General features: G+C 41.5%; 1 protein-coding gene across 1 annotated transcript; it reads right to left on the reverse strand.

Moving 5' to 3' along the window:
• Positions 1-4,473: 4,473 nt before the first annotated feature.
• Positions 4,474-10,252, reverse strand: ptger4c (prostaglandin E receptor 4 (subtype EP4) c). The gene is made up of 2 exons (XM_043700087.1): positions 9,416-10,252; positions 4,474-5,921 (listed from the first exon to the last, which is right to left on the reverse strand). The coding sequence occupies exons 1-2, from the start codon at positions 10,250-10,252 to the stop codon at positions 5,298-5,300; spliced, it is 1,461 nt and encodes a 486-aa protein (XP_043556022.1). The 3' UTR covers positions 4,474-5,297.
• Positions 10,253-13,483: the final 3,231 nt, after the last annotated feature.

Raw genomic sequence — 13,483 nt, forward strand, 5'->3', positions numbered from 1 at the left:
GAGCCTTAAGTTTTGACAATGACTTCTGGAGCTTCATTATTAAGCTCAAGGAAAAAATTTGGAGAGGCGCATTTTTTAAATTTAGTTTTACTTTGAAGCAATCTCGTGCAGTTCTTGGATGAAGATGGCTGCATTGACCAGTGTTCCTCAGAAGGGAAGTTTATACTGAATTAGGTTACCTTAGCATGAAAGGTTAATGTTAGTCTCAGACCAAGGAGAGTTAGAATAAAATGCTGGATAGATTAAGCTGAGTATATTTAAACTCAGATGTATAATAGCTACAGGAAAAAGCTATCTGCAGTTCCTGTCAATAATTTGAAGTCATGAGTGACTTAAATCCATTGAGGTGTTAAAAACAGGAACTCTGCTGTAAGAACTGCATGAATGATGTTTTTGGGTATAAAATAAGGTGTGTTTTTCAGTACTGTGCAAGAGTTATTGTTTTATTTTTAATTTATAAATTAGCATTTTTGGAATAATTCGATTATATTCTTACTGTATGTTTAAAATCAATGAATTTACATTATAAGTGGATGGTTCAATTTATTCTATTTCATCTTTATATCTTTTGTTAATAAACTTTTGTTTTGTTTTAAAGCAAAATCTGCAGCATTGCTCAATTTTTAGCAAGAGACTCTTTTGTAAAAATAAAAAACAAATCAAAGTGTGATCCATAAATCCAGGTTTCATTCTGCAATTTGACATGTCAAGTAATAACATCAGTTCAAATCAGAACATCTATAGATTTCTTTATTTGTAAATTTTTTTTATTGAACATAAAAATATTTTACATAATTTATTCATCCAAGAGAAAGTCTTTAAATAAAGAAAACAATTCAATGACATACATGTGCAGCCTCTTCCAGCATGCAATGTTGTAGATGGAAATCGAACAAACTTGACACAAGAAACATCTTTACAATTGAATGCTTGGTAATAAGAGAAATTGCTGCAGTTTGATCCTAAATTACAGGTAAACATTAGACACTTCACTATAATAAATTAAAAATATGCCTTACTACAGTGTCAGTACAGTGTATGGAACGTGGATATGCAGTATTGGTCATGGGAGGCTTCACCAGCAAATTCTCACAAGCCAACAATCAGTGAAGAGTGGACTCCATGTCCTCTTACGAAGAAGTGGAGGATACATTTCAGGCAGCTCTGTGACTAAATCATAGACACAGGTTCAAATTTTTCAAATGGTCTCAATGCATTGAGTTTGACAGAGTATAACCTACTAATATTCTGTTCCCTGATGGCGGTTTGATACATCCTGCTGAATATGTATTGCATAAGCAGCTGTATGTCAAGGACAGAACTTGACTCAATACTGGTGATTCCTATGGTAAAATAGATTGCTAATTTACCTATTTGACTCAATGTTCATCCTCCACTTGCATGGAGAACTATTTAGCAGCTTATGGCAATGGAACTCTGAGCAGGCAACACTCTGAGTGTCAGGGATAAAATTTGGGGGAAAAAAATGAAAGAAATGTAGAAATAAAAACAGAAATTGGTGGAAAAACTGAGCAGGTCTGACAGCATCTGGGGAGAGAAATCAGAGTTAACTTTTGGGTCCAGTGACCCTTCCTCAGAATCATTCTGGACAGTTTTGAAGAAGGGTCACCAGACTCAAAATGTTAATTCTGATATCTCTCCACAGATGCTGCTAGACCTGCTGAGTTTTTCCAGCAATTTCTGTTTTGGTTTATAAAATTTAGAGAGTTTGTTTTTAATTCAATGGTCATATCCGGGCAAGACATGTCAGCTGCTGGTCTCATTGGTCATTTAAAGTGTAACATTGAAAGAGCCTTGGTAGTGAGTCATACTTCTGTTTGCTTAACCAATAGGCTGACCAGTTTGAAGATTAGAGAGGAAAGGATGGAAAATATTGCAGGTAAGTTCCATAAAAGTAGATGGTTTTTGTCCACGCTATTATAGATCAGGCGCTATTAATTCTAAAAGTTATTCCACAATTACTCCATCTTCACACTTACTTAGTGACAGTCTCCAAATTAACTGAATGGATAGTATTCCATTGCTGGACTATAGCCAGTTTCTATCATAGTCCAGATAGTATTTGATTACTGGTCTAATCATAGAATCCCAACAGTGTAGAAGCAGGCCATTTGGTCCATTGAGTCCACACCAACTCTCTGAAGAGCATCCAGCCACCCTATCCTATAATCTTGCATTTCCCATGGCTAATCCACACAGTCTGCACATACCCCTGGACACTACTGGCAATTTACCATTGCCAATTCACCTAATCTGCACATCTTTGGACTATGGGAAGAAACTGGAGCACCGGAAGGAAACCCACACGGGCACAGAGAGAATGTGCAAACTCCACACAGCCAGTCACCTGAGGGTGGAATCAAATCAAATTTCTGGCACTGTGAGGTAGCAGTGCTAACCACTGAACCGCTGTTGTGAACTGGATGGTATTGACACCACAACAGTGATTGTACTTCAGAAGTAATCAAGAAAAGTATAACTATTGGAAATGCTAGAAATCTGAAACTAAAATAGAAACTGCTAAAAGCATACATCAAGTTAGTCACATGTGTGGAGAGAACCTTTGGTATTGGCCCTTATTTAAAACTGAAGTGTAAACATTTTTGTTTTCCCAAGAGGGTCAAGCTGACCTGAGATGTGTTCTCAGCACTTTATGTTGTTACTTCAAAGATGTTCCCTGGTAGTGAAATGCTTTGAAACATCTTGATAATATAATAAAGCATTTATTCACCACTGCACCAGGCAATTCTCTGGTAAATCCTGAATAGAATTCACAAACTGATGTAATAAGAGTGTGATGCTAGTATCTGATAAGGTCTTAATAATAATTCACAGGCCACCGTGGTTCCAGTCTTTGATGGGACATTTCTTTTCACTCTTGTGCCAGTGAACTGACTGGTAGTCATAATCGAGTACAGTGCAAAACTCTAATGGTTATGGCCTGGAAAGTTATTAGATAATGCGTATTTAAATTCTGTACTGTTTAGGTAACAATGTTACAAAGCTACTCCCTTTGCTTTAGTTTTGTCAGTTGCTTTTGTGATTAATTTTGGAGAATAAACAAAACTGGACCTTATTACTTTCACCACTTTCTATGACTGTGAGAGCATACAGCTCCTCGTTTCAGAAAGGCTCCAAAATGCAATGTCAATCAGTCTCAGATCTGGGCAGTGCTGAATTTTCCCTGGGGTCAAGGAGCCTGGGGATGGAGATCCCACTCATAAAGGTCTGCTGGTCTCCACGAGGGCTGCTGGCCAATCAAGAGCCAGCAGATCACTATTGCTCAGCAGCACAGTGGTGACTGATGTTGGGAGTTGCACTGAACTACTGCCCAGGATTACCAAAGGACCCAGGAGTACAGGTGAGTAAATGGGGGTGTCGGGTGGGCGCATTGGGGGAGGTATCATGGTAAGGGCTGTTGGAGAGGGGTCTGGCAGTAGAGGAAGTGATTATAATAAGGTGCTTTGGAGGCTGAGGGGTGACCTTATAGAGGTTTACAAAATTATGAGGGGCATGGATAGGATAAATAGACAAAGTCTTTTCCATGGGGATAGGGGATATGGGCCGGGTGCTGGCAGATGGGACTAGATTGGGTTGGGATATCTGGTCAGCATGGACTGGTTGGACCAAAGAGTCTGTTTCCATGCTGTACATCTCTATGACTCTATGACTCTAAGGTTTATAGTAGACTCCTTTCCAAAGAGAAGATCCCCTGAGCAGGAACTGACTGCCTTTTTTTGAGGGCTCCCCACCTTTCCCAAGGACAGCTCTTTTGAAAACCCATAAGCAATCCTGACAAGAATGATTATTGGGCTTCTCACATAGTGAGACCCCAACTCAACACTGGTTGAATGTCATTAATTTATCACCTACTTCAGGGGTTCAATTGGCAGCAGAACAGGAAGGCTGTCCATGAGCCTTTCCAAATGAAAAAATGAGGACAGACATGGGAAGACTCTAGGTCACCATCCAACATTCTCTGCTCGACTGAAAGCCCATCCCACTACCAAACATTCCACAGGGAGGACATTAAATTCACTCTGAAAATTGAGATTTTTGTAACTGAGATGATTATGTGGCTGGTTTTGAATTTTGGGCAATGGTACTCAAAACAAGGAAACGTCATGCTTTTCATTCATTCGTGGGATATGAGTTCCACTGGCTGGCCAGCACTTATTGCCCATCCCTTGTTGCCCTTGAGAAGTTGTTGGTGAGCTGTCTTCTTGAGTTGCAGCAGTCCACGTGCTGTAGGTTGACCGACAATGCTTTTAGGGAGGGAGTTTCAGGACTTTTACCCTGCATCAGTGAAGGAACGGCAATATGTCTCCAAGTCAGGATAGTGAGTGACTTGGAGGGGACCTTGCAAGTAGTATTGAGTCCACGGCTAAGTAACAATGGGCCGGTGAGTCAAGTGAATGTCAAGCAAGATCTAATTGAATCGGAAATCCTAGTCAGCAAAAAAAGGTAAATGCACGGGGAGAGCAAGTGTAATCATGGGAAGGGAATCTTCATGAAGTAACGGCCCAAATATTAATGTGGGATCCAGAGATGCATTACTGATTCTCCTGGCCCACAAAAGAATGTCAAACTTAATTTGGCTGTATCTCTGTTTCAGCTTAGTTTATGGAAAATGAGTGGCATGGTGGTTCACAGCTTTGACCAACTGTCCATGTGACATTTACACATTCTCCCTGTGTTTGTGTGGGTTTCCTCTGGGTGCTCTGGTTTCCTCCTAAAGTCCAAGATGTGCAAGTTAATTGGATTAGCCATCCTATATTATCCATGGTGTCTGGCGATATGCAGGTTTGGTAGATTGGTATGGTAAATGCAGGGATGGGGTGGTATGGGGGAGGATGCTGTTTGGAAGACTGGTGCAGATTCAGTGGGCTGAATAGCCTGCTTCTATGATTTCCAAACAATGACAACTACCATAGAGTCCAGTTAATATACATGAAACAGTTAGGCACTTTCAGTGTCCAATAGACCTTGTACAAGCTTTTGGTAGCCGCTTTGTTGAAGTTAAGGTGGAAGTAAGGCGACTGACCCCATTCTGAGGCCATTATCAACCCATTAATGTCAAGTGATTTCAGTTAAGATCTATAATTAGTTACATGTATGACTGGAGTGGATTGTATAATATCATCTTAACATTTCCTCAGTGTTCAAAATGTTATTAAAATTATGACAAGAGGAATCCTGCCAAAATTAGATTGCTGCTTGATATTTTCAAAGTTTATAAATTAGTGTCCAACACTTTAGAAAAGTAATCTTTCCTTTTAAATACTTCTCTCTGATATGCATGATGAAGGTGTACTTAAAGTGCAATTCAAAATGTCAAACATTCTCCTCTCCTGGCTCAGAGCAGTGTTGTTTTGTGCACTGACATCTGATATCGTAGTTTCCTTTAATATTGTGCAAACAATGGCATTAGACTGTGGAGGGGTTTCAGAACGAGTCTTAGTGATGCCAGTGTGATTCTCATCAGGGATACTGAAAGGGTGAGCTACGGCCTCCCACAGTTGCTGGTTTGTGAAGTCTGTGAATGAATGAGTCAAGTTAGCAGCTCTGTGGCAGGCTTTCCCATGCAACATTTTGCTTTCATCTTTTATTTGTAGTGAGGCATAGCTGGTAGCAATACTGTTAGGGCATGAGAGTGGTGTCTGCTGGCCGCTGGCCCAACCCACCCTGCGTGATTGGCCATCCTTTGCAGCACCCACCGTTCGCTTCAGTCTCTCACACCCCATGGTAAGAAGCTTTTTCCGGCAGAGGATATACACCCAGGGATCCAAGATTGGATTGAACGAGGCAAAACGAATGGCTAGAAGATCGCCGCGATAATGTAGCTTCTCACCTGCCTGGAGCTGTGCAGGGCCATACAGCTGATTCACAAAAATGCGTATCTGAATAAACAAAAGCAAATTGATTTAAGTACTTAATCTCATAACCTAAGTGAGTATGGCATAAATCAGCAAAAGCAATTTCCATTCCACTTTATCAAATTCGGTTCTTCTTTTAATATCTTTCCTTCATGGAAAGTCTTGGACTTGAAATGTTGTGTTGACTTCTCCACAGATGCTGCAACATTTTGTCAGGTCTCTTTTAACAGCACCTTCCAAATCCACAATATATACTACTTAAAAAGCCAATGGCAGCAGATACATGGGGTCACCACTTCTGACTTTGAAATATATCACTATTTATTCACTGTTATTGGAACAAAATCCTGGAACGCCCTTCCTAATAGCACTGTGGGTGTACTTTTATTAGATAGAACACAGTGGTTCAGGAAGGTGGCTCACCAAGGAATTAGTGATGGGTAACAAATATTTTGCCAAAGGCACCAACATCCCGTGAAAGAACAAAATGTTTCTTCTAATGATTTTATTTTAAATGGATAAATTGTTTAATTATAATGCAATTGACTACTTCACCATAAATCTGCTATTTTGATATTAATAATGTAGATAAACTTGACATGAAAATAGCAAGTGCCAAAAACGTATTGCAGTATCTCTAGCATGTAAAATGATTTTTAAAAATGTTAATATTTTAAATATAAGTCCTGTTAGGGTAAATTTTGTAAGCAGATAGTGTAGATAAGAAACTTGTGACATCACACATCATTTTTTCAATATGAGCTAAATCCTATTAGTAGCAAGAGATCTTCCAAATTTTTTTGTACAATCAAACATCAACACTTCCTTCCAGACACCTGTACTAATAAATTGCCATGCACTTTCAACATTTTCCATTTTATTTTGAATTTTCAGCATTTGCAATTTCCTTGCTTTTTATTTGGAATGCAATATTTAGCATTTCATACTTGAAGTTCAACATGTTTTTAATAAAATGATTGCTTATTAATTTGGCAAAGCAATTATTTTGAAATTTCAATCTTTTATTTCTAAAGGGGCCAAGTAGTTATGGAAAAGGTCAACACAATCAAAGATAGACATACTTAACTAGAGTATGGCAATTTCAGGGAGGTGGAAAAGAACTCTAGCACAACTGGATTTAAATCAAAGTTAAACACATCAAGGGATACTCGAGCAGTGGTATTTCTTCACAGAAGTGATAGTTTGGATATAGACTGCACAGAGGAGGGGGAAAGGAATGGAATGCAGAGCTAGAGTTTTCTGATTTACCAAAGATATGGACCTAATGATTCGGAAAAAGCAAGTATAGTAAATATGAAGTTCATCACAGGGGAAAAATAAACTGAATTAGGAAAATACAGGAGAACTGAAATTAGAAATAAGACAAACAAGTAGTTCATGTAAATATAATTATATAAATGTATATAGAAGGCATGGTTGATTCTGATTGTGTTCGTGGATAAGCCATTGTTCCCTGACACCACTGTTGTAATTCTACATCACATAATCTCCACTTTTCCAAAAGTGTGATGTCCAGAGTTGACTCAGTTCTCCAGTTGAGGCTGAACCAATGATGGATAAATCTCTAAATTCCTTGTTTTCAAACTCAATTTATGGAAACAATTATTTATTCAACAGCCTTATCAATCTTGACTATGATTATTTCTGGACAGGCTGTCTGTTCCTGCACTCAGTTTACAATTGTACCATAGAATTTACATCTTTCCTCAAAAAAGTCACCACTTCAGAGATTTTTGATTTGAATTTCAGCTGTCTTATGTCTTTCCATTTCAACAGTCTATCCACGAATATGAGAAGTTCACTGTTCTATTCTTCACTGTTTATTACATTTCCAAAGTGTGCACAGTCTGCAAACATTGAAATTACACCCTGTATTCACACGTCCATGTATTTATATACAGAATATCAAAATGAGCAGTAGTCATCAGAATGGCCCCGTGGGACATCTGTCCATACTAGCTATAAATATGAAAAATAACTTGTTTGTTGCTGTATGACATTTTTTGTCTCCTAAGTATTTTTTGCCCTTTTTGCACTTTCCCTTTAATTCCATTACCTGTAATTTTATTAATTCATCGATTACAAAACATTGCATCAAATACTGTTTGAGAATATATATGACATTGGATGCAAAACCCTTATCATTGGTTCAGCCTCAACTGGAGAACTGAGTCAACTCTGGACATCACACTTTTGGAAAAGTGGAGATTATGTGATGTAGAATTACATCAGTGGTGTCAGGGAACAATGGCTTATCCACGAGCACAATCAGAATCAACCATGCCTTCTATATAATTGAAGGAGCAGCGCTCCGAAAACTAGTGCTTCCAATTAAACCTGTTGGACTATAACCTGGTGTTGTGTGATTTTTAACTTTGTTCACCCCAGTCCAACACTGGCATCTCCAAATGTTGACTTCTATATAATTAATAGCATCCAAAACTTACTATGATTGGTTACACAGTCATAGTTGGAATTGATTGTAACTTTAACAAGCAGAGCTTAGCACTGTCAATAACTACAGACAACTGAAAAGTTCCCTTTTCTCAGGTGGTATGTGTATAGATCATACCTTCACCATATATTTTGATGCACTATATAAATAAGACTGCAAATGCTGCAATTTTAACTGGTGTTTTTCTCAAAATGTACGTCATAAAATGGGTACCACCTTAGATCACTTAGATGTCAGAAAGTCACTTTCCAGGTGTGATATAATCTGATTGAAGATGTTTCTGTTTAAAGGCAAATATACTCATACTGCACTCGCATTTCAATAGTAATATTAAATACAAATGTGTTGAATGTTTTTGGGGTTGATATTACAAGCTATATTAATTTTTTTAAAAAATATCACTGCATGAGGGTGTCTCTGGCTAGGCCAACATTTATTACCCATCCTTCGTTGCTCAGTGGGCAATTAAGTGTTAACCACTTTGGAGTGGGTCTGGAGTCACATAAAACAGGTAAAGATGGCAGTTCACTTCCCTGAAGAACATTAGTGGAACATATGACAATGGATTCGTGGTCATAATGAGACTCTTTTTTGTTGAATTCAAATTCCACTATCTGCTGTGGCGGGATTTGAACCTCGGTTCTGTTACCGTGGTGTCTGGATTAACAGTCCAACCATAATACCATTAGACCTACTCCACATACAATAACATATCGGAGCTTTTATAAATGGATCTTTCACTTCTAAGAATTGAGATGTTTTAACAACAGTTGCCCTGTGAACTGAAGTAAGACCACGGCATTCCAATGGTTAAAATATAAAGCGGAGAATTTTCACCAAAAGTATCTGATTGGGATGGCAACCATAGGTCGACGCAGTTTCTCAAAGGATCATCTAAAGTCTGTCTAGAAATAGCCATTAATCAAGTGCAAATGTTTCCATTAAACGTTTTGTCGCCTATATTGGGGATAGTAATCAGAGAAAAACTCTCTCAATGAACAAAAAAAAAGGTGTTTTAGTTTGGATACTCCTCGTCACTTACCACCAGGGGGATGGAGCACACCAGGAAGACGATGGTCATGAGAACCAAGAGCCAGAACATCTGCATCTCGGCGGCGGCCAGGTGGGGGAAACGGCGACCCCTGAAGCTGCCGGGAGCAGCAGCGTCTCCCCTCCCCATGGCTTTCTTCCTCATGCTGATGAGGGTAGCACAGACGGACAGGTTACACAGGACGGTCACCAGGATCAGGAAGGCGCTGAAGCCTCCGTAGATGTAGGTGTAGGAGGCGGACACCGTGCTGTTGGATCTCCAGTCCAGGAAGCACCAGGTCCCGGGGAAGTGGCGGACGTTGTTGCCCAGGCCGAAGAAGGGCAGGATGCAGAAGACCAGGTTGAGCAAGTAGACTCCCATCAGGGCCAGCCTGGCCAGAGCCTTGTCAATGTACTGGCTGTAGAAGAAGGCGTGGTTGATGGCCAGGTAGCGCTCGATGGACATGGTGCACAGGATGGTCATGCCAGCCGAGCCGAAGAACAGCATGGAGAAGGAGAAGAAGTGACAGAGGGGCTGCCCGCCGGGCCATTGCTGGGTTAGGTAGGTGGCTATCACCACCGGGCTGGTACAGCAGGTGCCCAGCAGATCCGTTACTGCCAGCCCGCACACCAGCGTGTAGAAAGTGGTCTCCTTCTGCTCTTTCTTGGAGACGCACAGCACCACGATGGCAATCAGGTTGCCCACCACCCCGATGGTGAACATACTGGCAGAGGTCACCACTTGGCTGGACTTGATGTTTAAGGAGACGGCCGAGCTGTTGATCGAGGTGTCATTGACTTGCTCCCAGCTCGCCTGGCTCAGAGGCTCAGCCATGGTGGTGGTCAGCATCCTCCCGAGCAAGATGCAACTGACAGCAGCTTCATCAGGGAGGCAGAGGGGGGGGGGGGGGGGGGGGAGCTGGGAGTGAGGGAGGGGTGCAAACAGCCAGTGACTAGCGCTCACTGGTGTGGAAACAGCAGATCTCTCTCTCTAACACACACAAACAGGCAGCCAAAAGCTGTGCCCTGCCCAGGTCTTGCCCCTCTCTCGCTCTGCGCTGTAACGCGGTGTAGCTGCTCTGTTCACTCCTGTTCTGAGTCTCTCGGACCGCGCTCTCTTTTTTAAATCCGTAGCTGCCTCCTGCCAGTGACACGAGTGGAGAGCTCAGACGTCACCATCTCGGATGTCACAACAGCAACTAGACAGCGGCACCACGGCGTGGAATCTGCCGGGAGCTCTCTCTCTCTCTCTCTCCTCCCCCGCCACCTGCACAAACTGCATCTCTGTATCCCCAACCAGGAGGAAGGTCCGGATAATGCTGACTGTGGGACCCCCAACGCCCAGAAGCGGCACGGACGCGTTGAAAGGAAAACTGGACAAGTTCAGGGTTGTAAAAATGCAATCAAAATGCTTTACGGATAACGAGTGATGAAGAGGGATGGGGAAAAGGCAACCAGCATGGTTTGAGACAAAAAAAATCCAAAGTAGACCGAAGAATGAAGGTCAATGTTAAATAGAAAGAAATATGAGTTTCAGAGCAATATCTGGTGGCCTTAGCAATCAGATCGAGAAATTGATCAACACTGGGTATTTAAAATCCTTTACTTTAAGTGCGGATTAAAGCGCACCAACTGACATAATAAAACAATCCAATTAATAAATATGAAGTCACAGAATTAACCTTAGTTGCAAACAGGCCATTCTGCCAAACCAGACTGGTGAGACAAATAGGAGGCTGGAAGAATACAACAACGCAGACAGCATCAGGAGGTGAAGTCAATGTTTCGGATCCCGAAGAAGGGTTATATCCGAAACTTTGACTTCTCGAACCCCTGATGCTGTCTGCTATTCGAAGATTGTCTTTCACGGTTCTAAACCCCAAACAATGCTTGCTGCATCTATCTGTTAGAGTTTTATGTATTTCAATGAGATGATCTCTCATGCTTCTCAACCCGAGAGAATACAAGCCCAGTCACTTCAGCAGCTCCTCAGAGATCATTCCCACAATTCCAGAGCTCTATCGAAGGAATCTTTATTGCACTCCCTCTTGAGCGAGTATTTTTTTCACTATTTATGTGTGGAATGTGTCCACACTGGCTGGCTAGCATTTATTGGCTACCCCTAATTGCCCAGAGAGCAGCTAAGAGTCAACCATATTACTATGGGTCAGGAGGCACATGTGGACCAGACTCAATGACAATGGCAGATTTGCTTCTCTGAAGGACAATGGTGAACTAGATGGGTCTTTATGACAATCAAAGTTAGTTACATGGTCAGCATTGGTGCTAGGTTTCTAATTGCAGATTTTTTAAAATCAAATTCAAATTTCACCATCTGCCATGGTAGAAACATTTCCCTGAGGCTCTGGGTTACCAGGCCAGGACCAATATCACTAGTCCACTGCCACTCCCTTAAAGGAATAAGCTTTTTTTCCATGGATAGTCTCGAACCATCAACTTTTCAGTCAACAGACCAGTTGCACCCCGAAGACTGACACATTCTTCTTTAAGTGGGGAGGTCAAAACTTGATACAATATTCCAAGTGTGGTTTGACCAAGGCTCTACATTATTGCAGCAATGAATTGAATTTGATTTATTGTCCAGTTCATTTTACAGTGAATAATGCAGTAAAATCCAACACCATTTTAAATAGTTTAAGAATAAAAAGTGTAAAAAGATATAACAGAAGGAGAGTATATCTTCATTCCACCGCTTCCACCATGAGTCTTGAGTTGTCTCACCAATGGTACCTGTACCTTCATCCCTCTTCTACCATCCCACTGACATCTGCTCTGGACCTGCAATTGTTGGAGTTGCCACTCTTTAGGCACCATCTTTTCATTGCTGGGCCCACCTCTCTGATGCTGAGTCCCGTGCTGAACCCACACTCAACCCACAACCAAGAGTCCCTACCTCAGCTGCTGCTGCTGCCCCACTGCTAACCAGGAGTCCCTGCTCTGGGCCATCTATCCTCTCCTGCCTTGATGATGCCAGGAGTCCCTGATCCAGGCAGCCTCACCAATGCCAGGAGTCCCCACAGAGGGCTACTGCAACCAGGAGTCTCTGGCTCTGCTGCCAGGCCAAGCCAAGCCACTGTGATGCCAAGAGTTCCCCTCTGGCCACCCTCCTCAAAGATGTCGCTGGTGCCGCCATCTTGGAGAGTCTTTTGCCACCATTGCTGCCTCTGATCGCCATTTCTGATCGCTATAGAAATTTTACCACCACGGTTGCTGCCTCCAATTGCCAGGAGGGCATCCTTGCTGTCAAAGCCACCACCTCCGACCACCTGGAGGATGCCACCGCTCTGTGCACAGCATGGTCTTGCTGCTATGCTAATGCAGCTGACTAACCTGACAAAGAAAAGAAAAGCATAAGAAAAAGAGAAGTAAAAAGAAAAAGAGAAGTAAAAAGAAAAAAAAAGAAAGCAGATGGGAACGGATGAGCTTGCTCAGCCTGTTATCTTTGTCACCATCTTGGACGGCCTAAAATGAGGGTGATAAACTGACGTGGATTGGTCCATGGACAGAAAACAAAAAGGAATTCCCAGGTTGGCAGGCTGTGACAAGTGGATCAGAGCTTGGACCCAGCAATTTCTACTCTAAGTGAGATTATGTGGGCCAGAGAGGGTGGGGTTGGGGAGTGGTGTTGTACTTAGGCAGTGGCAATATCTCACCTTAACTACTAATCTAGAACCCTAGGTTAATATTCTAGGACATGGGGTCAAAACACACAATGACAGAAGTGAAATTTGAATGCAATAATAAATAGATCTTGAATTAAAAAAAAAGGAATGATGACAGTTGAAAAAAAAAAATCAGGATCATTTATGTCTTTTAGGGAAGGAAATCTGACATCCATATCTGACCTGCATGTGATTCCAGACCCACAGCAATGTGGTTGAATTTTAGTTGCCCTTTGGGCCACTTGAGATGAACAAAAAATGCTGGCTCAGCCAGCTTTGCCCATATTTTATCGGTGAATTAAAAAAAAAGACTTAGATGTGGACAGCATATCTCCAAGTTTTCTGATGACACAAAATCAGGTAGAAAAGTAAATTGTGAGGAAGGTGCAAAAAGGCTG

The sequence above is a fragment of the Chiloscyllium plagiosum genome, chromosome 11, assembly GCF_004010195.1.
Source record: "Chiloscyllium plagiosum isolate BGI_BamShark_2017 chromosome 11, ASM401019v2, whole genome shotgun sequence".
Taxonomy (NCBI): Eukaryota; Metazoa; Chordata; class Chondrichthyes; order Orectolobiformes; family Hemiscylliidae; genus Chiloscyllium; species Chiloscyllium plagiosum.

Coding starts and splice junctions, on each gene's coding strand:
- ptger4c (XM_043700087.1), bottom strand. CDS start 10,252: ATGCTGACCACCACCATGGCTGAGCCTCTGAGCCAGGCGAGCTGGGAG. Junction 5,922..9,415: donor TGTGCTCCATCCCCCTGGTG/GTAAGTGACGAG, acceptor TTGTTTATTCAG/ATACGCATTTTTGTGAATCA.